The 25082-nt window shown below is 34.2% G+C and overlaps 1 protein-coding gene across 3 annotated transcripts in view; it reads left to right on the top strand.

The window, feature by feature from the left end:
• Positions 1-25082, top strand: part of LOC145303474 (uncharacterized) — a 266228-nt gene that overhangs the window by 197033 nt on the left and 44113 nt on the right. For all 3 annotated transcript variants that reach the window (XM_080144825.1, XM_080144826.1, XM_080144827.1), the window contains 3 exons: positions 1063-1099; positions 12727-12817; positions 17759-17997. In XM_080144825.1, the coding sequence (XP_080000951.1) occupies positions 1063-1099; positions 12727-12817; positions 17759-17997 (367 nt within the window). The remainder of the gene's footprint in view (positions 1-1062; positions 1100-12726; positions 12818-17758; positions 17998-25082) is intronic.

The raw sequence follows: 25082 nt of genomic DNA on the forward strand, positions 1-25082 counted from the left end.
ATATCAAAAACGCCTTCAGCAACCACATTGCCACCAGAATGCAAGATTTTTACATTACTGTCATAAATGCACTTGTTTTACGTTGGCAAAAGTGTTTTAATTCTGATGGTGCTCATTTTGATCAATTAATTTTTGTTTGAACTGAGATATGTTTATCTGAATTTAAAAGTTAAAAACTGCAAGAACTTTTTTGTCAACCTGATAGAAAAACTAGGATCTGACCTTTGGGCTGAGATCCAAGTGTAGTATCTGTCCTGATCTTACACTCAAACTAATTTGTCCTGAGTCAATATAAGGGAAACTCTTCTATACTTAGGCAATTTTTATTTTTGTCTACTGCCAGTGCGCCCCTTTTTGGGGAGCTGGTTTTCCTCCATGTTAAAAATAATAATGTGTCACATGTTGCCGATCGTTGGGAAGCAATTAAATATCAACAGAGCATGTTTAATCTCTTTCTTGGCCGTCTGTTCTGGATCTTTTCTCTCTTTAATCGGTAAAGGATTCCTTCTATATTGAAGTAATTTTAATTTTAGTTCTAAACCAGAGTGCTCCTATTTGGTGAGCTGGATTTTCCCTACATTAAGAACCGACGTTGTGCATAACTCTTATGGAGAGACAAGTAAATAGGAACAACAGTCCCTTGAAAGTTCTAAGAGAATACCTTCAAACCTGGCCAACAAAACAGCTACGTTTATAAAACACTGTCCTATTTAATTAACTGCAAAATGATTTTTTTCTCATTTTCTCTGCCTAACCTTCACCTCCTCCCTCCCAAACCTATTATGATAAAATATAAAAGTGTTTCTCTTAACAAAGAAGTAGAGCATGACTAGATTTAGATCTCTCTCTCCCCCAACCCCCTTTATGCTTCCATACCTTTCTTCAGTTGGAAAAGAAAATGATTTGCTATTCTTGGTGATCTTTGCTTTGATAAAATTTCAAAGTATTTTTATCCACTCTTTCTGCTTTCACACTTATGACAATCTCATAAGGAAAAGATATCTGTCAATCTCTTATCTGATTTAAAAAAATTTTTTTTTTTTTTTTTAATTTTCATTTTAGGCCAAAATCCCTGAAAGAAAATCACGCAGAAGTAAAGGTAAGAATTTAGTATCTGAATTTCTGTTTTAAAACACCTATCTTGTTGAAATCATTTTGTAAAAATCTTGTATGAAGATTCCTTTTTTTTTTTTTTTCCCCCCTGCTGGAATGGAACATCCTACCAAATGCCAGACATGTACTCACTATTTCAAAACCCCCAGCCAAGAGATTTTTTTTTATAATCCTATTACTTAAAGTGCAATTCTTTAGATCTCTCTTGCGCTTGGTGCACAGAGTATATATCTATATGTATGCAAATACGTGTGTGAATGTATGAGTATGCAGATATTCGTACTTGTGTTATATTCATAACATATTTACATCAGTTGCTTTATTTAGAGGAGAGAGTGCTCGATATCATTGATAGAATTTCTTCAACAGTGCTTCATGATTGACAGTTTCTTGTTTTGTCTTCTTTAGTGTGTGAGATAGACACACACACACAATATTAAAAATCACCTTAAACTAAATTATTTTAGTTCATTTTAGCTTCAGTTCCATGAAATATGCACTTATTAAATAGAATGGGTTTTGTCACATGCATATATAACTTTCTTGGATTTATATTGTTGGATTTTACCATCATTGGATAATTTACCTTTCACCAGACTATCCATTCACGTGTAATCACCTTTTTCTTTACCATATTCCCTCTGCTTCACTTTTTGTTATCAAGTAAGATCTTTGACTTACTTGCAGTTTCATCAAATACTTTTCTATGCAAAACCCGATCCCACATTTTGCTAATTCCTACCCTCTGATGAGAAGGAATCTATTTCTTCGAAACTCCGCAGATTAAGGATTATCCACTTATCAAGTGTTCCCTTTTCAGATTAAATGTTTTTAACTCTTTTTCAAAGTGTTTTTTAACATATTTTATTAACTGTTTGCTCTTATATATATCTACAGGGTGGTCAAAAAGTCAGGTAACATTTTAAAGAAAAACGATATTAGCAATACACGTATATTTAAGTACCATACATTGAAATATAAAATGAAACAAACATGAAATATGTTTATTTTGTTAATTGTCGTCCATTTCTCTCTATCAATCGCTGGAAGCGATTAACCACTGATTGTGTAACACGTGTAATCATGTCAGCTGATATCCGCGCAATCTCCTCTTCAATAAATAACTTTAAAGACGTTATTGTATCAGGCTTCTTGCCATAAACGCTATCCTTTACATAGCCCCAAAGCCAGAAATCAGGAGGGGTAAGATCCGGAGATCTGGCTGGCCATTCAACTGGGCCACGGCGACCAATCCATCGTTGTGGAAAAATTTCATCCAAGAAATAATATTAAACGAATAGAGATTATAATGGATCATATTGTTTTTTCTACCTTTAACATGTTACTTGACTTTTTGACCACCCTGTATATATGTGTTTATATGACAAAAGTCTATGTTGCAAATTTCAAGATGTTGACTATCTTATCTTTTATTTCTTTAATTACGTTGAGATGCACAATTTTTAACAGCACCTGTTTCGTAATGCAAAGTCATTCATGTAATTATGTTAATTTTTTAATTTATTCTGCTCTTAACTCATTAGGAGAAAAAGAACTTATCAACTTTAAAAGAAAATAAAGGGATATGGACATGATTACAAAATTTGAAATTGGAAGAGAAGTTGCACTTATTTTTCAATTTATTCCGCCATGGTTGAATTTTTTACAAATAGATTTATTTGTGTTTTATAAAACAAAAAGAAAATTAGATGTAATGAATGATGTATTAATAAAAGGGGTTATAGTCAGCTGAAGTACTTTCTAATTTTCTGTGGAGCGCTATTGAAAATGGTGACAAGGCAAATCAGTTCCTTTGATTTTATTATGTACATTATCTATTGGATATGTTTTTTTTATGATGTTTGAAATTTTGTTATTTTGATTTCAATAATTTTATTTTTATACTTTCATAAACAGATATTTACTAGCAGGTCACCCGGCATTATATGATCATAAAATATGCATAAATATTATATTTCAATTAATGCAGAATTCTTATTTATTATAAACATAGATATTAACGTAGGTATTAAACATAATATTAAATTCCTGAAAAAAAAAAAAAAAAATGAAGTAAAAAATAAAAATTAAAAAAAAAAAAAACGTAAAGAAACTGAGACATGTGCATTGAGAAATGTGGTGACTTTATAGAAAAAAAATTAATTCTGCAGCACAAAAGGTTGCTTGTTTTAATGGTACCATTCCTGTCTTAGTAGCTCTTCAACTTTTTGAGTTGAAAAAAAATATGAGGTTTTTCTTTAGGAACTACCATTGCATGTGTTTATATATATAAAAAAAAAAAAAATTGCGTGTGGTCATTTTTTCTAAACTCATATTTTGAATTCCAATTTCTCTGTGCTTCTAAACAGTGGATTAGTTCTAATTGCTATATATATATTATATATATATAATCCAGTTTTGGAAATTAACATTGAGCAATTCTTATCTCTCTCTCTCTCTCTCTCTCTCTCTCTCTATATATATATATATATATATATATATATATATATATATATATATACACACACACAGGCACACATTTCACAAGATCACTTTATTATTAGAATTACATTTAAAAGCTTGGATATGTGTATAATACATATTTTATAATCTATCTAATATATAATAGCACTGACTGATATTGCCTGCTGATCATTGAGCATTTAAACAAATCTTTTTATCCAAAATATCTATTTTTATGCAAGATAATTTATGTTTTATGAAAGATATCTTTGAATTAATTTCCCTCTAAGAAAACTCTTGAATTGATTTAGTTCTGTAACTTAAATTTTTCCTCATATATATCCATATATACTAGACGTTTTGCATGTTAAAAGCAGGCAAAAGTTATCACTGATGAGAGTAGAATTTGCCAAATTGATGGATAGATATGGTTAAATTTGTGTTCATTTTTACATAAAATACTAATCTATATTGTCCCCAACTCTGTATTGAATGGATACCATAATACTTAGTTTTATGTACCTTATCCTATCATGGGTTCATGCAAAATTTCAGCTAGATCAGTCCAGTAGTTTCCAAGGAACAGACACACATAAACAGAGAGAATGTAATGTAGATTTAAATCCTCTTCATGAGTTCTGTCTATTGAATACTCATCATGTGTGCATGCATATATATATATATATATATATATATATATGACGTGCATAAAAGTCTTCCATATAATATTTAAAACAATAATAAATAAATAATATTGCTAAAAAAATGTAAACAAAGGGCAGATAACTCCTTTCTTAAAAAAAAGCGCTCATGGAGTGAAAAGAAAAAAACACTACAGAATCAGTAGTCATATATAATGAGTGAATTTATAGAATTTTATGAAAAAAGTCCAGTTCAAACAGACAGAAGTAACTGTAAGAAAGAAATAGCGACAGCTAAGAGAGAATTTACTGAAACCACCCAAAAACGCATCGAAGCACAGAAATTAGGAACCCGAGACTTCTGGAAAATTTACAACAGTGTAGTAAATAATGGGCAATCAACAATTCCCCCACTATCCAACAATCATGAGGTTGTTTGCTCAGCAACTGAGAAGGCTAACATGCTTGCCAGACGGTTTGCCTCCAACTCCACACTGGACTCTGTTAACCACCCTCTCCCTGACTTTCCTTTGCAGACAGACACCACACTAGACGATCTGAAAATCACTCCTTCTCAGGTGCATGCTATCATAAGAAAGCTTGACACTGCAAAAGCATGTGAACCTGATCTCATCCCGGCTGTGCTATTAAAAAAGTGCGCCGCCGAAGTAGCTCCAGTTCTCTCCAAACTTTACAACAAATGCCTTAATGAATCTTGCTTTCCTGCCTGCTGGAAAACTGCTTCTGTAATGCCAGTTTTCAAGAATTCTGACGAAAGAACTGACCCAGTAAATTATCGCCCCATTAGCCTCCTCCCACTTTTCGCCAAAATATTTGAGACCATAATTAACCAAGCACTAGTCCATCACCTTACAGATGCTAAACTTCTGACTGACCAACAATATGGATTTAGGCAAGCCCGTTCCACAGCAGACCTCCTAACTGTAATCTCAGAATGTATATACCAGTCACTGGACAAAGCGGGGGAGGGTAGAGCGGTAGCTCTAGATATATCTAATGCTTTTGACAGGGTATGGCACAAAGGTCTTCTCAGGAAAATCAGATCATACGGCATCACTGGAAGAATACATAACATAATTAGATCCTTCTTAGATAAGAGAAAAATCCAGGTTGTCCTTGACGGTCGTACATCTAAACAATACGATATAAATGCGGGAGTGCCTCAGGGGTCTATCCTTGGACCTCTGTTATTCCTGATATTCATAAATGACCTCCCTGACAAAACTGTCTGTGAGATGGGTATGTATGCTGACGACACCACGCTCTATAACAGACACCACAAGAAAACAAATGAACACCTATCTAAAGAAATGGCAGAAACACTAGAGGAAAACCTTCGATCTGTAGTGGAATGGGCACAAAAATGGATGGTCACCTTCAATGCTGCCAAGACTAAACTTATTTCCTTCAATAATTACAAGAAACCTTCCCTACCGCCAATAGCAATGGCCAATGACTCTTTATCTGAAAGTACATCTTTTAAACTCTTCGGCCGAACGTTCACAGGAAACATGAGTTGGAACAATTACATTGAGAACATTGCCAGGACTGCTACGAAGAAGGTAGATTCTCTCTACCATGCTAGAAAGCTATTAACGCCTGAAAGTATCCAATACCTCTATAAGGCCACCATTCACGCATGTATGGAGTATTGTTGTCATATTTGGGCTGGTGCATCTGCCACTAGTCTCTCGCTCCTAGACAAGGTTCAAAAGAGTCGCCAATCTGATAGGTCCTGAACTGTCAGCTAAACTTCAGCCTCTGTCCCATCGACGAAATGTTGCATCCCTCCGCCTGTTCTACAAGTACTTTAATGGTGAATGCTCTAACGAACTGCGAGCACTTGTGCCCCCTCGACGTAAATACCCCCGACAAACCCGACAAGCAGCTAAATCCCACCCCTTCACAGTAGAGATCCCTAGATGCAAGAGAGCCTTCTACTCCAGTAGTTTCTTCCCCAGAACAGTTACTGCTTCCCCGACTATACTGACATGCAGAAGTTCAAGTGTAACGTGAACCAACATCTTGTTGCCCAACTCCCTACACAGTACCCCTGATGCTTATGTCCCTGATAGTAGCCCCCTACAACAAAGTGGCAATGTGCCTTGTTTGGGGTGAATGTGTAATAAAAAAAAAATAAATGAAAGATAGATGTGATTAGACAATAATATGTATATAAGTATTCTTTACACGCACCTAAACACGTGTTAGTTTTCCCTCAGTCTCATATACTCCGTTTTTATTATTCGCCTTTGTTTTTAATAAAACGTCATGTGGAAAAGAACAATCCAATTTGACAACCTTTTATATAAAAAATGCAATCTTGTTAACCTAATTAAACCTTACCTATTCACTTAAGTATCTTATTTCTAGGCAGCCTATGGATTTTCTCTTTTTTTTCCTTTTCTTTTATTTCTCTCTCTCAACCTGTTTCATATATATATATACTAGCTGTACCCTGCCATGCGTTGCAGTGGCTCAATTTGGTGTAATGGAAAAATTTAATAAAAAGAGAAAATGCATCTTATATTCTTAGTACAGCAATCACTCCAAAAAGTGAAAAAGATGGCAAAAATGAAAAAAAAATTGTACTCTTGCAGAATTTGATCTGGATCCTTGGGAGTTTCTGTCAATCATTCATGGTTTGGACTCGACCAAAAATCAGTGGATGAAGCCGAACGTAGCAAAAATGTTGAAACGCTAAATGTTTTTTTTTTTTGTGTGTGTTTTCTGTATACAAAAATATGAGTTAGTAATTAATATTTGGGTGGTGGTGGTAGGGGGGGGGGTTACTATACACAGATTCGAAAAAGTTGTCCAAAAACAAATAAATGAAAGCAAAGGTAAGGTAAGTTACGTTTCTACCTAACTGGATAATTGTTTAGTGTTTTTATGTAATGTAAAATGTTTAATCGGCTCGAAAAACAGAAATGGTCACGGACTCTGTTGAATACGTTAAGTTTGGGAAAGTAAGTTGAAAACTAAAAACTATACAAAACAGTGTCTGAAACCCACCGAATATATGTTATCATGACATAGGCTGGCATAATCGGTGGGTTTCTGACAGTATTTTGTATAGTTTTTTAGTTTTAACTCACTTTCTCTAACTTAAAGTAATCAACAGTGTCTGCCACTATTTGTAGCTTTCAAATACACAGATAAACACTGTTTTGCAAGCCGACTAAACGTTATATTAAATGAAAAGGGTTTATATTACTAAACACAGATACAAAGAAGTTGTCAAAAAATAAATATATAACAAATAAATGTTATCAAAGGCAAGAAAAGTAAATGTTCTACCTAACTGGATAAGATTTTAGTGTTTTTATGTAATGTATAATCGGTTCAAAAACATTCAATGTTTATCGGTATATCTGAAAAATACAAATGGCAGCAGATTGTATCGAAGACGTGAAGTTTGAGGAAATTTTGGGAAAATGAGTTTAAACTAAAAAACTATACAAAATACTGTTAGGAACTCATTCAATATATGTTACCATGACATAGGCTGGCATATAATCGGTGGTTTTAAACTTTTGCTCGATACAGGTGACGACTTTTAAAAATCCCTTTTAGTGATTACCTGGTTTGAGGATATTTGTACAACTAAACGTTTGTATATAACGAAATATTTTATTGTAGATTTCGGTGTGCTAAAAACGAATCTGCAAACCGTTTCCGTAGCAAAAAGAAAGTTTTCATGATGTTCATGAAATTACTTTTTCGAAAAGTGGGTGATCACTTTTCAATGTCAATTTAACTTAGAATGAGCACCCACTTTCTGGCCCCCTGAGAGAGGGGCATTTTTCTGTGTGTTTCTTGGCTAAAAAGTTTTTTTGTTTGATTTCTTTTGCATGGTAATAACCCCTGAACTCTGGGACTATTTTACATTTCACAGCCATAGCTTTCGTTTACGCTATGCGTGAGCATAAACGAGAGCTGTTTAGCCAATAAACATGGGAAAAAATCCCCCCTCTCTCAGGTGGCTAGAAAATGGGTGCTCATTTTAAATTAAATTTACATGGAAAAGTGATCGCTCACTTTTCAAAAAAGTAATTTTTTCATATCATAAAAACTATTTTTTTTGCGACGGAAACGGTTTGCAGATTCGTTTTTAGCACACCGAAATCTACAAAAAAAATTGTTATATCCGAACATGAAACGCACGGCCCTTAATGGAAAATTATATCAAAAATCCGATGTATTGGAAAATTCAAGATGGCGTCTGACTCTCTCTTTAACACGGTAAGTTTCGAAAAAGGTTTTATAAATAAAAAACTAGACAAAATACGGTTAAAAAAACGCCGAATATATGTCAACCTATGTCACGGTAACATTTACTGAGCGAGTTTTAACAGTATTTTATCCAATTTTTTATTTATAACACCGTTTCCGAAACTTACCGTGTTAAAGAGAGAGTCAGACGCCATCTTGAATTTTCCAATACATCGGTAAACTGTATGGTTTTCGAGCTGAATAAACATGTTACATTGAATAAAAACACGAAAAATATATCCAGTTAGGTAGAAAAGTAACTTATCTTGCCTTTGATAACATTTATTTGTTATATATTTGTTTTTTGACAACTTTTTCGAATCTATGTGTACAGTAATACAAACCCGGTATTGCTCAGTATCTAATAAAATACGTTCAGTTTTTAACTTTTCTTTGTTTACTAGCATGGAGATCCAATGTTGCCAGAGATTGAATGATGATCAACTAATGTTTCACACTCCTACATTTTATTATCAAAATCTGTGAAATCGCCCATTTTTCAATCAAATCAATTGATTGCCTACTCCTAGACCAATTGTGGTACACCAGGAGGAAGCTTCACATACTTCTACGCAGTGATTCAGTCCACAATATTTATTTTGAATGCTCCTCTGTCATATCAAAGAACCTATTGTTGATTTTATATATTGGGCCTTTTTGTTTGTGCTGTAAAAAAACTTCTCAAATGCACTTGTGATATTTATTTGTTTGCGGACTGTTATCCTCATCTTTATAGTTGTTGTTTCACAACGTTTCGGCCAATTATTCCTCTGGTCTTAATCAGGTGGTTAACTGCGATGAGATAGGAATGTTGAGTCTCAAAACTGCATTCTCAGTAATTACTGCCTTCCATAGTTGTCGTCTCATCATGTTTTGGTCAACTAATCCTCTGGCCGGCTTTGGGTAGGATTGAAACCTCTATCTTCAGAAAGAGTTTTCCTACGGGAAATTAATTCATGTATATCTTTCATAAAAATAGATATTGTGGAGAAAAAGATTCAATGCTCACCTGGAAGTGTAGAGATTGAACGCCTCTATCAACTGCACCATGGGCCCTGAAGGGTCATCAAGGTTGGATGTTTTAGTCTTTAAATCCAAGTTTTTTGTTTTTATCTGGTCTTCCATCATTGAGTCCATACCGAATGGAATATTATTTTTTTATTATTGGAATTCTTTTGAGATAAGTGATTTGCATATTTATTTATTTGTGGATTGTTAACCACCTGATGAAGGCCAGAAGAATAGTTGACCGAAACGTTGTGAAACAACAACTATAAAAGATGAGAATAACAATCCGCAAATAAATATACAAAGTAATCATCTGAAAGGATTCCGATAATAAAAAAATATACACTCGTGATGTTAGGCTGTATAAGATGTTAACTTTCACTAAAATTGTCTGTTCCTTCTTTCATCGGATTTTTTTCAATTATCAATACTTATCGAAGACATTCTGATACAAAACCTTTCTAAGAACACTGCCAGGAACATAAAGTACATTTATATGGAAGTTTTAAAAGATCAGCCCAGTCATTAAAGAGTCTATAGGGAACAAACTCACACGCTCACACAAAGTTCCTTTTATACAATAGTAGATATATTTTCTTTTAAACTAATGCAGAAAAGGAAATATTTTAAATCTAAAGAGAACAACTTTTTTTTATTTTTGATTTAAAACGAGTTATTCCCCTTGCTGTTTTTTCTCCTGTATGGAAAATGTTTCCATATTACCAGTTGTACAACCAAGATTACATGTTTTTTTTTTTGTTTTTTTTTATATTAGAGTGCCAATAAAATAACAAAATTGGCTAGTCAGAAGTAAAACTTGATGTCTCAGCTTAAATGCTATTTAGATCCAACTTTGAAAATCTCACAAGATGTCATTTGTGTTACATGTCAGATAGATCTATAAAATTAATCAAATTTTTGGAAGAACATCTTGTAAATTATTCATCAGTATTTCTTTTTGTATGACTAAAATACATTGATGAGCATTGAATTAATTTGACACTGTTTTTTAAAACAAACTCTGGTGGTCACGTCTATTATTTAAAAAAATGTTTGTCGCTTATTCTTTAGAGTTATTTCTTATTAAACTGAAATTTAAATTTATAAATCTAAAAGTAAAGTATCTTTTATTGTATGAAGATGTTACTATATTGAAAAATAACCAATAAATTTCAGTTTTCGTATTTTAATTATTTGTAGCGTAAAAAAAAAAAATAAATCTGCATTTGGCCCGAATGTTCGGTAGCACATTTTTTGATCAAGAAGATTCTAAAGAATAATTAAAAAAAAAATAAATCTGCATTTGGCCCGAATGTTCGGTAGCACATTTTTTGATCAAGAGGATTCTAAAGAATAATTAAAAAAAAAAATAAATCTGCATTTGGCCCGAATGTTCGGTAGCACATTTTTTGATCAAGAGGATTCTAAAGAATAATTAAAAAAAAAAATAAATCTGCATTTGGCCTGAATGTTCGGTAGCACATTTTTTGATCAAGAGGATTTTAAAGAATAATTAAAAAAAAATAAATCTGCATTTGGCCCGAATGTTCGGTAGCACATTTTTTGATCAAGAAGATTCTAAAGAATAATTAAAAAAAAAATAAATCTGCATTTGGCCCGAATGTTCGGTAGCACATTTTTTGATCAAGAGGATTCTAAAGAATAATTAAAAAAAAAATAAATCTGCATTTGGCCCGAATGTTCGGTAGCACATTTTTTGATCAAGAGGATTCTAAAGAATAATTTAAAAAAAAAATAAATCTGCATTTGGCCTGAATGTTCGGTAGCACATTTTTTGATCAAGAGGATTTTAAAGAATAATTTAAAAAAATAAATCTGCATTTGGCCCGAATGTTCGGTAGCACATTTTTTGATCAAGAGGATTCTAAAGAATAATTAAAAAAAAAAAAAATCTGCATTTGGCCTGAATGTTCGGTAGCATATTTTTTGATCAAGAGGATTCTAAAGAATAATTTAAAAAAAATAAATCTGCATTTGGCCTGAATGTTCGGTAGCACATTTTTTGATCAAGAGGATTCTAAAGAATAATAAAAAAAAAAAATAAATCTGCATTTGGCCCGAATGTTCGGTAGCACATTTTTTGATCAAGAGGATTCTAAAGAATAATTAAAAAAAAATAAATCTGCATTTGGCCCGAATGTTCGGTAGCACATTTTTTGATCAAGAGGATTCTAAAGAATAATTAAAAAAAAAATAAATCTGCATTTGGCCCGAATGTTCGGTAGCACATTTTTTGATCAAGAAGATTCTAAAGAATAATTAAAAAAAAAATAAATCTGCATTTGGCCCGAATGTTCGGTAGCACATTTTTTGATCAAGAGGATTCTAAAGAATAATTAAAAAAAAAATAAATCTGCATTTGGCCCGAATGTTCGGTAGCACATTTTTTGATCAAGAGGATTCTAAAGAATAATTAAAAAAAAAATAAATCTGCATTTGGCCCGAATGTTCGGTAGCACATTTTTTGATCAAGAGGATTCTAAAGAATAATTAAAAAAAAAATAAATCTGCATTTGGCCCGAATGTTCGGTAGCACATTTTTTGATCAAGAGGATTCTAAAGAATAATTAAAAAAAAAATAAATCTGCATTTGGCCCGAATGTTCGGTAGCACATTTTTTGATCAAGAGGATTCTAAAGAATAATTAAAAAAAAAAATAAATCTGCATTTGGGTCGTGTTCATTCATTATTCCATTTAAAGATCTTGGAAACTGTTCACATTTGGTTGAAAAGGGCCTTCTCTCTGTAAACAGAGGGAATATGTCTTGGGTTTAAGCGTTATTAGGCTCTAGGATCATTGAGAAATATAACATTGCTTTATTTTAATCGCTTTCCCCTCAATTATTTTTCCCCCCACACATAACGTAACACAATGTAATTTTATTTTAAATCGTACATATTTTTGATTTTCCCCCCATTAAAAAAAAAAAAAAAATTCCTCGATACAGCTTTGAGAAAGCGAGGGTGAAATTGGTCAGCTGACTCCTCCTCCCTTTTTTCGCTTCCCTTCTTCCCCCCTTTTACTTTATTTTAAAATGCTTTTAATCATGAATTATAAAAGTCTTCCCTTTATGATTGCGATATATATATATATATATATATATATATATATATATATATATCGCACACACACATGTACAGATTTGATTAGATAATGTTATAAAAAATTGAATTTTCATTTTAGACCACAGTAAATCTGACTCTGAAATCTATGGACAACCCATAAGCAGCAAAGAATTGGGATCAAATCTTAACCATGGTCAGAAAAGACATACGTAAGTAATTGCAGTTTATACTTTTGATTGTTCGATTTCAATCATTAAGATCTATAAATGTTTCTTTGTTTACAGCTTATTAGATTTCTATTATAATTGAATGTTCAGAAAATAATGACTGATTTCAGAAAAAAAAAAAAAACATTAAGTTCTTGCGAGATTCTTTTATCAAGCCTCTCTACATTATTAATTGGCCTCAAATAGTTGGACGCCATTGAAATAATGACATGAAGCACATTAGACATTCCTCTGATAATTTGACATGAATTTTGTTTCACAATTATTTTCAAACATCGTGAAGAGTGCACGGGCCGTTTTCTACCTCATTCATTTTTCAAGAATCTGGCATACGAGATGAGGCTGATCATTTGAGTAACCTAATTACCATCCTATTTAGTGATAATAGTCAAGAAAAATATTTGTTTACACCAGTGTATTTATTTTTTAAAATAGTTAATGACAATTATAACAAATCATTACCCCCCCTCCCCAACTAGAAGTATTTGATAATGAATGTAAGTTTACTTTTATTTATTTACGAACAGTTCAGCCCCACTTTGCTCGGGCCCTATGTACTGTTCATAACTTGCCCCACATGTGTGAATAAACTTTATGTAAGATTTCAAATGTTTAGACCCCAATTTTGACCCCTTAACATTTATTATTTTGGTTTCAAATCAAAATAAAAAGTTTTACCCATGTCCAAGTTACCTACATATAAAATTTCAAGTGCTTTGACCCAAAATTGGTGAGGAAATTTTGTAGAATCTGCAAAGGTCAACTATTTCAACTTTGACCTTTTGGCAGCCAAATTTTCACCCCAAAACTGATTAAAATGCTTGTTGCATGTCTGAATACCTGCTATGTAGAAATTTCAAATGGTTAGATCCAAAATTGACTGAGTAGTTTGCTAAACACTGCAAAGGTAAAATCTTTTGAACGTTGACCCTTTGGCAGCTCAAATGTTTGACCCAAACCGATTAAAAAGTTTGCCCTATCTCTGAATACCCTTTATGTAAAATTTAAAATGTTTAGGCCAGAAATTAGCCGAGTAATTTGATAGAGACCACAGAGTTCAGTTTTTTTTAACTTTGACCCCAATTTTGACACCTTAACATTTGCTTTCTTGGGCTCAAATCAAATTAAAAAGTTTGATCCATGTCCAAGTAATCTGCATTTAAAATTTCAAATATTTTTACCCAAATTTGGCGGAGAAGTTTAGTAGAGTTTTCAAAGGTCAAATCGGTGAACTTTGACCACTTGACAGCGAAATTTCTGGCCGAAAACTGATTAAAAAGTTTTTCCCAAATCTTAATACTCCTTATGTCAAATCTTGAGTCTCTAAACTGAAAATTGACAGAGTTATTTGGTAGGGAAATGTACACACAGACATTTTCACTTTTATAGATATATAGATTTGCGGACTATTATCCTCATCTTTTATAGTTTTTGTTTCATGATGTTTCGGCCGACTATTTCTCTGACCTTCGAAGACCAGAGGAATAGTTGGCTGAAACATTATGAAACAACAACTATAAAAGATGAGGATAATAGTCCGCAAATAAATAAATAAAAATATACAAATTACTCATCTTAAAGAATTCCAATAATTAAAATAATGAATGTTAGCTTTAAAAAGAAGTTTGCTTTTTGTTGTTTTATTTATTTACTAGCATTTCAGCCCGGCGTTGCCCGGGTGTTTGGAGGTGTATGTTGAGCAAAAAAAAAGGGGGGGGAGGGGGTCAATTTTTTTTAACTTTGACTTTGACCCCCTATTATGACCCCTTAACATTTATTGTTTTGGGCTCAAATCAAGTTATTAAGTTAGGGCCATGTCCAAGGAACTTATATCTAAAATTTCAAGTGTTTAGACCTAAAATTGTCGGAGGAGTTTGGTAGAGTTCCCAAAGGTCAAATCATTGAACTTTGACCTCTTAACAAACAAATTTCTGGTCGAAAATGGGTTACAAAGATTTTCCCAAAGCTCAGTACCCTGTATATCAAATTTCGAGTCTGTAGACTGAAAAATGGCAGTTATTGCATAGGAAAATGTACACACACACACACACACGTTCACTTTTATATATATAATAGATTTTTTTTTTCTTAAGCGAAAAAAAAACGGTTTATAATAAAACTGAACTTTATTCAATATTAAAACCAAGAATTAATTAAAAATAGTTATTTACTTGCCTCCCCATGAGGGCAGGGTTAAATACAAGATTAGTTTTAAAGTTGGAGAAAATCCAGCTCCCTCAAAAGGGGCACCCTGGACTGGAAAACGAAATAATTGCCCCAGTTTTTTTTTCAAGAATTTCTTTCATGCATTACTGTTTTAATTTGTTTTTTTTTTTTTTTCAAGTTACAATATTAACATTATTATCATGTACAAGATATTGATTTCGATGTGTATAATTACTTACGTTTCTATTTACTTTTGTTTACATTTTACAAAGATTTTCTACTTTTACATTATTTAGAATTGTTATTGTGTTTTAAAAAATCAGATTTTCAGAAAAATGTCCCTTGGAAAATTTAGTCTGAACATTTTTTTTTTCCAGGCTTAACAGGGAATATTTTTAAGAATTGAGAGTTTATTTTTGATAAATAGTTTTTTGACAGTATGAACCTAAAAAGATATTTGCCAAAAATGAACTCTCGACTGAAAGTTGTGACTAAATTTGTTTACTCAGATGATGGGTTCCGTAAATAAAGAATCTGCAGCAAACAGTAGTCGTGTCTTTGTCATGCCTAAATTAGTCATATGTATATGGTAAAACTGTTCAGCGCAATCTATAAACTGACCAAACTCAAAAAAAACAAAAGACAACCAGCCTCCACTCTTAAGGCTTGCATTTACAAATATCCACGGGCTTAGAACTAACTTAGATGATGTTGAATCATTTCTCGTAGCAAACACTCCGGATATCTTAGCATTAAGTGGAACTAACCTATACTCCTCCATTCCCTCTAACTACTTTAACATGCCTGGTTATCTCCTAATCTGCCATAAGGACTCAGACAGACACATGCATGGGCTTGGAGTCTATATTAGTAGCACCCTCTCCCTGACTAGAGATACAAAGCTAGAATCGGACGACCAGGCCTTTATGTGCTTCAAAATAAACATGCAATATAATATTAGCTACTTGTATTTTCTCCACCGCTCTCCCTCGAGCCAAGACTACACTAATAAACAAAGTTTCTGACAGCATAGATATAGCACTCTCCCTCGATACTAGCGCACAAGTACATGTATGTGGTGACTTTAATATCCACCATAGTAATTGGCTTGGGTTCTCTATCTACATAGACGCAGTTGGTAGCACAACACATAGCTTCTCTATATCTCATTCCCTATCACAGATGGTTACATTTCAAACACATTTTCCAGACCAGCAAGATCAACATACATCACTTCTAGATCTATTTCTGACAACAGTTCCCAATGATTGTACAACTAATGCCCACAGCCCACTCGGGAATGCTGATCACACTGTGATAATGGTAGAAATCGCCCTAAATTCTCACCCTAAAACTGAAGACCCACTACTCAAAGCAATGAGGTATTCAAAGTGCCTTGTTTGGGGTGAAAATTGAATTTTACAAAAAAAAAAAGAAAAAAAATGTAATTTCATTAAAATAAATATTAGATTGATGCAAAAATAATGCTGTTTTTTGACGTTCAACTATATAAAAAAAATATATTTTTGCACCAACCTAATAAAAAAGTAACAATAACCTACCCCAATTATATGTAAATGTACATGCATAACTGGTACTTCAGCAGTTAATGGATCATACCAAAAAAATAATGTTATTTTAAAAACCTATTGACATGTTAACTATTCTATACTTTCACCTAACAATTAAAAAAAACGAAAGATACTGTAAAAATTGCATTTAACTTGAAAATCCTTTTTAAAAGAAAATAGCATGGTGCATGAACTGCAGAAGTAGAAAGAAACTTTCTTAATTGTTCAATTCACGAGACACCCATTTATCAAGTTTTTGTCTTTTTAATCTCAAGTGGTTGAAAATCGTTGTATACATTACATCTAAATCACAAGCAGGTTCTCAAACAGTTGTGCATGGATTGGCTTTGGTTAAGGCTCTTAAGTGATCGTTTTCAACATTTGATGACCGACCACTATGCTCATCATCTCCAAGATTCGTCACCGCTACAAAATTTCTTAAACCACCATTGTGCTGTGCATTCAGTAGTGGTTCCATCGGCCAAAATCTTCATTGATATCAAAAACTGTTTCAGCAGCTTTTCAGCCTAGCTTGAATTGAAATAAGAAAATTGTGCGAATTTGCTTTTTTTTTTCATCTTTTCAACGTTCTAAAAAGAAAACATGATTGTTTTAAAACAATTGTAATTTAAACGATTAGGTAGATCGAAAAATGCGCTCTATAAAATGATAAAGTAAAGGTATAATAACAAAAGTGTATTTGAAAATACATTATTTGAAATCAAAATTAAAAGTTCTGCAAGAACTTTTATGTTCACCTAATATCTTGGAGTTTAAGATTATATTTAAAATGTTTTTTTTTTGTTTTTTTTTTGTCTAATAACATCTTATCGATAGAGGAAGGGATCCATAAATAAACTAATAAAGTTTGTTTTAGGATGAAGTGTCATCCTTTTCATCTATTAACATATTCCGAGAGCAAAGCATCTTGAGTTTATCAGCCCACCCCCGCCCAAGAGTGAATAACTGCTGCCTCAACCTCGATGGGTGTAACTCCTCATTGAGGTTTGTGAGCAGAGAGAAAAACTTTTTAATTACTCCCATTTGCAAGCGCGTATCACTGTGAAATCTAAAAGGATTGGTTGCTACAAAATTGTATTGTACCTTATCATGTCTTTCCCATCTTCTTTTTGGATCTGCTTTATAAGGGACCAGATAATTCACGATATGATATATTATTCCACAGGTCTGCGTCAAAGGAAAAGTGCCTTGTTGAAAAGAAATTGGAGGTTCAAGCTCTGGAAAAAAGGTTACAGCACGAAGGGAAATATTTACACAAGTTGAAGAAAGAAACTCTGAAGAAATACAACGAAGCAAATGCTGACGTCGCATCTCTGACCGACAGAAACTGTAGCCGTGCCAGCTACAGTACGAGTTCTATAAAAGAGGACATAGAATCCGGAGAAAAGCAAAACTCCAGAAGACGTGAGTATTATACAATGTTTTTTATTCTTTTATACTGTCTATCAAATCAAATTGGGTGACTCAACCATAGTCAAGGGCAACTCAAAGACTCCTATTTCATTAGCTATGGCACAAAATGTAAGGAAGAGTACTACTGCTTTTTCCAAGGTTAGTTCACTTTAATACTAGGTTTAAGAAGGAGGCATTAAGTATGTGTTTTTTTTTTTTTTAATCAATTTTCCACCCAAACAAGGCACAGTGCAACTTTGAAGTAGGGGGCTACTATCGGAGACATAAGTTGCAGGGGCATTATGAAAAGAGATGAGTAGTAAGATGTTTGTGCACATTACACGTGAACTTCTGCATATCAGTACAGATGAGAAAGCAAAATTCTGGAAGGGAGTTTCAAAGTCTTGCAGTTCTGGAGAAGAAACTATTGGAGTAAAAGGCTTTCTTACACTTAGGGATCTCTACTGTAAAGGGGTGGGACTTAGTTGTTTGTCGGGGGTAGTTACGTCGAGAAGGTACAAGTGCATGTAGTTTGTCAGAGCATTCACCATTAAAGTATTTGTAGAACAGACAGAGGGATGCAACATTTCGTCGATGGGACAGAGGCTGAAGCCTAAACGACAGCTCAGGACCTATCAGGTTGGTGACTCTCTTTTGAACCCTGTCCAGGAGTGAGAGATAAGCAGCAGATGTACCAGCCCAAATGTGACAAGAGTACTCCATACATGCGCGAATGGTAGCCTTGTAGAGGTACAAGATAGTTTCAGGCATAAGTAATTTTCTAGCATGGTAGAGAGAGCCCACCTTCTTTTTTTTTTTTCTTTTTTTTTTTTTTTTTTACACAGTGATCACCACTTATCAAGGCCCGGAAGTCACTCAGGGATAAGGGTTATTGCAAGTACATTACTTTAGTGTGGAGATTTGATGAAGTGTTTAATTAAGGGGGCGGTTCATTAGGAATTTGTTAACATTGGACTTGAAGACATCCAAGTTGTAGTCCAGAGGGAAGCAGGCAGACGGAACAGAGTTCCACAGGCGTGCAGTTCTAAGAAAGAAGCTTTGTTCATGGAATCCGCATTTTGATTTAGGCACAGATATAGAGTGGGGGAAATTTTTCACAGTGGATTCAGCTAGACGGGTGTTTTTCGTGAAAGATTGGCGAGGGGGGGACCAGAGATTGGAGTTCAGACGAGCACCTGCCATGGAAATAACAATAAAACAAGGATAGGCTCGCAACGTCTCTTCTGTGGGAGAGAGGTTGCAGGGTAGAGAAAAGGGCATCCCCCCACTAAGCCACGAAGTCTATTTTGTACTCTGTCAAGGCAGGATAGGCTGTTTTTAGCAGCTCCTGCCCAGATATGGCAAGAGTATTCCATCCTTGGACGTACTTGACTTTTATATAGATAGAGAATTACATCAGTAGTGAGATATCTTCTGGAGCGGTAGAAGGATCCCACTATCTTTCCAGCAACCTTGGCAACAGACTTGATGTACATGTTCCATTTCAGATCAGGAGTAAAGGTCAAACCCAGAAGCTTGTCAAAACACGGGGCCTCACCCAGACGAGAGCCATCCATCACAATTGATGCCAGCTGGGGATCAGAGCGTTCTTTGCAGCAGCCTTGGCAATGCTCTCAATGTATCTATTCCAGTTCATGTTACCTGTAAATGTTAGGCCGAAGAGTTTAAAGGAAGTACTTTTGGGTAATCTGTTCTTGGCCATTGGCGGTAGAGAAGGTTTTTTGTAGTTATTGAAGGAAAAAAACTTAGTCTTCGCAGCATTGAATGTGACCCTTCATTTTTGTTCCCATTCCACTACAGATTGGAGGTCATCCTCTAGTGTTTCTGCCATTTCTTTAGATATGTGTTCATTTGTTTTCCTGTCGTCTGTTATAGAGCGTGGTGTCATCAGCATATATACCAATCTCACAGACAATTTTGTCAGGGAGGTCATTTATGAATATCAGGAATAATAAAGGTCCAAGGATAGACCCCTGAGGTACTCCCGCATTTATATCGTATTGTTTAGATGTACGACCGTCGAGGACAACTTGGATTTTTCTCTTACTTAAGAAGGATTTAATTACATTATGTATTCTTCCAGTGATACCATATGATCTAATTTTCCTTAGAAGACCATCATGCCATACCCTGTAAAAAGCCTTAGATATATCAAGGACTACCACTCTACCCTCCCCTGTTTTGTCCAGTGAAAGGTATATACATTCAGAGATTACAGTTAAGATATCTGCTGTTGAACAGGCTTGCCTAAATCCATATTGTTTATCGGTCAGGAGTTTACCGGCTGTTAGATGTTGGACTAGGGCTTGATTAACTAAGGACTCAAATATTTTGGTGAAAAGCAGATGGCTAATGGGGCGATAATTTAGTGGGTCAGTTCTTTCACCAGAATTCTTGAAGACTGGTACCACAGAAGCGGTTTTCCAGCAATCAGGAAAGCGAGATTCGTTAAGGCATTTATTGTGAAGTTTGGAGAGAACTGGCGCAATCTCAGCAGAGCATTTTGTTAATAGCACAGCCGGGATGAGATCAGGTCCACTTGCTTTTGAGGTGTCTAGGTTTTTTTATGATAACATGTACCTGAGAAGAGGTGATTTTTAAATCATCTAGTGTGGCGTCTGTCTGCAAAGGAAAATCAAGGAGGGAGTGGTGTGCTAGGTCCAATGTGGAGTTAGAGGTAAACTGACTGGCAAGCAGATTAGCCTTGTCCGTTGCCGTGCAAGCAACCTCATGATTGTTTGATAGTGGGGGAATCATTGACTGCCCATTATTTACTACACTGTTGCAGATATTCCAAAAATTACGGGGACCTAATTTTTGTTTCGATGCATTTTCTGGTGGTTTCAGTGTAATCTCTCTTAGCTGTCGCGATTTCTCTCTTACAATTACTTCTAGCTTCTATGTACTTCTGTTTGTTTGAACTGGACTTATGTCAGTTGAATCTGCGGAACACATGCTGCCTTTGAGCAATGGCAACTGCACAAGCAGAAGTAAACCATTGGTGAGAGTGGGGCTTGCTATAGAATTTCCGTGTGAGAACATGTGCTTCAATTGCAGTTTTGAACCATTCAGTGGTCTCATTTGCACACTGTTCAGCTGGAAGAGAAAAGATATTTCCCCATGGGGCATCTCTGATAAGTTCCCTGATGGCTTCCCTGTCAGCCTTTTTGTAATACCTCGTTGTTTTGAGTAGTGGGTCTTCAGTTTTAGGGTAAGAATTTAGGGTGGAAATCACCCTAAATTCTCACCCTAAAACTGAAGACCCACTACTCAAAACAACGAGGTACAATTTATGTCCCCGATACCATTATCACAGTGTGATCAGCATTCCCGAGTGGGCTGTAGGCATTTGTTGTACAATCATCGGGAACTGTTGTCAGAAATAGATCTAGAAGTGTTGATCTTGCTGGTCTGGGAAACGTGTCGAAAATGTAACCGTCTGTGATAGGGAATGAGATATAGAGAAGCTATGTGTTGTGCTACTGTGACCCTGGCAAAATTCTGGTTCACATCCCTCTGGGAGCTAAAAAAAATATGCCTTTTTGGAGCTCTTTTTTCATATTACTCAAAAAACTTGATATGTATGTCTATAGAATGGTTTTCCATGGTGCTGAATTCAAATATACATGTCTTAAGGCATGAAACTGCACCCTTTTTCCATTTTCACTGTATTCAGTGTTTCCAGGAGCTCCAAAGGGATCACAAATACCCCAAATTGCAAAAAATTACACTTTTTACCCCATAACTTTTGCCCCATCCATTAGATTTTTCTGAGAATTGGCGAAAATGTGCAGGCAACATTGGCCCTGTCCACTTCTCACATTGATCATTTCTTCGCTATTTTTTGTGGTGTCATCTCACATACAGCACCAGAGGGGTGGGGGGCCACACATGCGCGGGTTGTTCCATACTCATACATTTGTTATCAGCCTCCACCCCCTTTATTTAAATGATGGGTCCACCCAATTGTTGAGCATGTAATGCAAAAAAGTTTTTCTTTTAAATTTAATCTGATGTCACTGTTGATTTTTCAAATGAATCAGATGATTATTTTTGGTCACCTGACTAAAGGATTGTGGACCTGTAAATTCACCCTCGTCCGTTCGTCTGTTCGCACTTTTTCAATAACTACACCTTGGAATTTTTGCAAATTTTGCACAAACATTAAACATGATAAGAATAAAAAGGTAACAGAACGAATTTTCCAGGAAAACTCTGGTTGCCCCCCTCCCAGGGGTGCTTTCGGGTTAAAATGGCTAAAATTGACACTTTTGTGCATATTAAAAAAAAATTGATTCCTTGGATTTTTATAAAACTTTCTGAAAAGTTGTAACTAACTGATTTCTATATGATTTTGTTTGTCTATACTTCACGAAAACTCTTGGGTGTCCCCCAGGGGTTCTTTTAGGGTTAATAAAAATACTCCAATTATGGGACTATTTTACCATATTTGTCCAAAATTTTCTGTGTATGTCTATTTAGCAGTTTTACATCGTGCTGAACTCAAATTTAAATATGTTAAGGCCTTGGGGACGTTTTGGGCTAAATGGGAGTGGGGCACAAATGATGGACTTAGTCATTTCTTTTTTGCATGATGCAGAACTCAAATTTACATATGTTAGGCCTAAAACTGCACAATTTGTTAATTTTCACCAGGATTTGACATCCCCTGGGAACTTTTGGGGCTAAATGCTGGAGGAGGGTGACAAATGCTGAACTTAGTCATTTTTTTATGCCTCGTTCACTGTGCACTCACGGGGTCCATGCATGCTTCACTTGTTCTAATTAGAATTATTTCTAGAAAGACATTAGATACTAATAAATGAGAGCAGAGTAAGGTTGCCAACATCCCTAATATGTCACCTTCCTGTTGTTGCTGTTGTCTAACATGAACATCAAAATAAAATACAATTGGCAATTTACCATATTTGCCGATCCAAAGTACTTCTGATTTTGAAACTCTTTGGAAGTAAGCAGTGTTACTTAATTTGAAGAGCCCAATGAAAAGTAAACAGGGTTATTTAATTGGAAGAGCGAAATGAAAAGTAAACAGTGTTAATTTGAAGAGCCCAATGAAAAGTAAACTGTTAATTTGAAGAGCCCAATGAAAAGTAAACAGTGGTACGTAATTTGTAGAGCCTCATGAAAATGAAAAGTAATCAGTGTTACTTAATTGGAAATGCCCAATGAAAAGTAAACAGTGTTAATTTGAAGAGCCAATCAAAAGTAACCAGTGTTACTTAATTGGAAATGCCCAATGAAAAGTAAACAGTGTCACTTAATTTTAAGAGCCCAATGAAAAGTATACAGTGGTACGTAATTTGAAGAGCCCAATGAAAAGTATACAGTGTTACTTAATTGGAAGAGCCTAATAAAAATTAAAAGTAAACGGTGTTACTTAATTTGAAGAGCCCAATGAAAAGTAAACGGTGTTACTTAATTTGAAGAGCCCAATGAGAAGTAAACGGTGTTATTTAATTGGAAGAGCCTAATAAAAATGAAAAGTAAACGGTGTTACTTAATTTGAAGAGCCCAATGAGAAGTAAACGGTGTTACTTAATTTGAAAAGCCCAATAAAAACAGTTGTAAGTAATATGAAGAGACCAATGAAAAATAAACTGTTACATAATTTGAAGAGACCAATTAAACGTAAAAAGTGGTACGTAATTTGAAGAGCCCAATGAAAAGTAAACAGTGGTACGTAATTTGAAGAGACCAATAAAAAAGTAAAGTGTTACTTAATTGAAAGAGCCCAATGAAAAGTAAACAGTGTTAATTTGAAGAGGCCAATGAAAAGTAAACAGTGTTACTTAATTTGAAGAGCCAATAAAAAGTACACAGTGGTAAGTAATTTAAGAGCCCAATGAAAAGTAAACTGTTAATTTGAAGAGCCCAATGAAAAGTAAACAGTTGTAACTAATATGAAGAGACCAATGAAAAGTAAACAGTGTTACGTGATTTGAAGAGATCAATGAACAGTAAACAGTGGTATGTAATTTGAAGAGATAAATGAAAAGTAAACAGTATAACTTAATTGAAAGAGCCCAATGAAAAGTAATCAGTGTTAATTTGAAGAGCCAATGAAAAGTAAAAAGGGTTACTTAATTTGAAGAGTCCAATGAAAAGTAAACAGGGTTATTTAATTGGAAGAGCCTAATGAAAATGAAAAGTAAAAAGGGTTACGTAATTTGAAGAGACCAATAAAAAGTAAATCGTGGTACGTGATTTGAAGAGACCAATGAACAGTAAACAGTGCTAGGTAATTTGAAGAGCCCAATGAAAAGTAAACTGGTACGTAATTTGAAGAGATCAATGAAAAGTAAACCATGTTACTTAATTGAAAGAGCCCAATGAAAAGTAAAGAGTGTTACTTAATTTAAAGAACCAATGAGAAGTTAACAGTGGTACGTAATTTGAAGAGCCCAATGAAAAGTAAACAGTGTTAATTTGAAAAGCCCAATGAAAAGTAAACAGTTTTACTTAATTTGAAGAGATCAATGAAAAGTAAACCATGTTACTTAATTGAAAGAGCCCAATGAAAAGTAAAGAGTGTTACTTAATTTAAAGAACCAATGAGAAGTTAACAGTGGTACGTAATTTGAAGAGCCCAATGAAAAGTAAACAGTGTTAATTTGAAGAGCCCAATGAAAAGTAAACAGTGTTACTTAATTTGAAGAGCTCAATGAAAAGTAAACAGTTGTAAGTAATATGAAGAGCCCAATGAAAAGTAAACAGTATAACCTAATTTGAAGAACCAATGAAAAGTAAAAAGTCTCACTTAATTTGAAGAGCCTAATGAAAATGAAAAGTAAACAGTGTTACTTAATTTGAAGTGCCCAATGAAAAGTAAACAGTTTTACTTAATTTGAAGAGACCAATGACAAGTAAAAAGTCTCACTTAATTTGAAGAGCCTAATGAAAATGAAAAGTAAACAGTGTTACTTAATTTGAAGTGCCCAATGAAAAGTAAACAGTTTTACTTAATTTGAAGAGACCAATGAAAAGTAAACAGTGTTAATTTGAAAAGCCCAATGAAAAGTAAACAGTTTTACTTAATTTGAAGAGACCAATGAAAA

Source organism: Euprymna scolopes, chromosome 19 (genome assembly GCF_053919585.1).
Source record: "Euprymna scolopes isolate OS-2025 chromosome 19, ASM5391958v1, whole genome shotgun sequence".
NCBI classification, from domain to species: Eukaryota; Metazoa; Mollusca; class Cephalopoda; order Sepiida; family Sepiolidae; genus Euprymna; species Euprymna scolopes.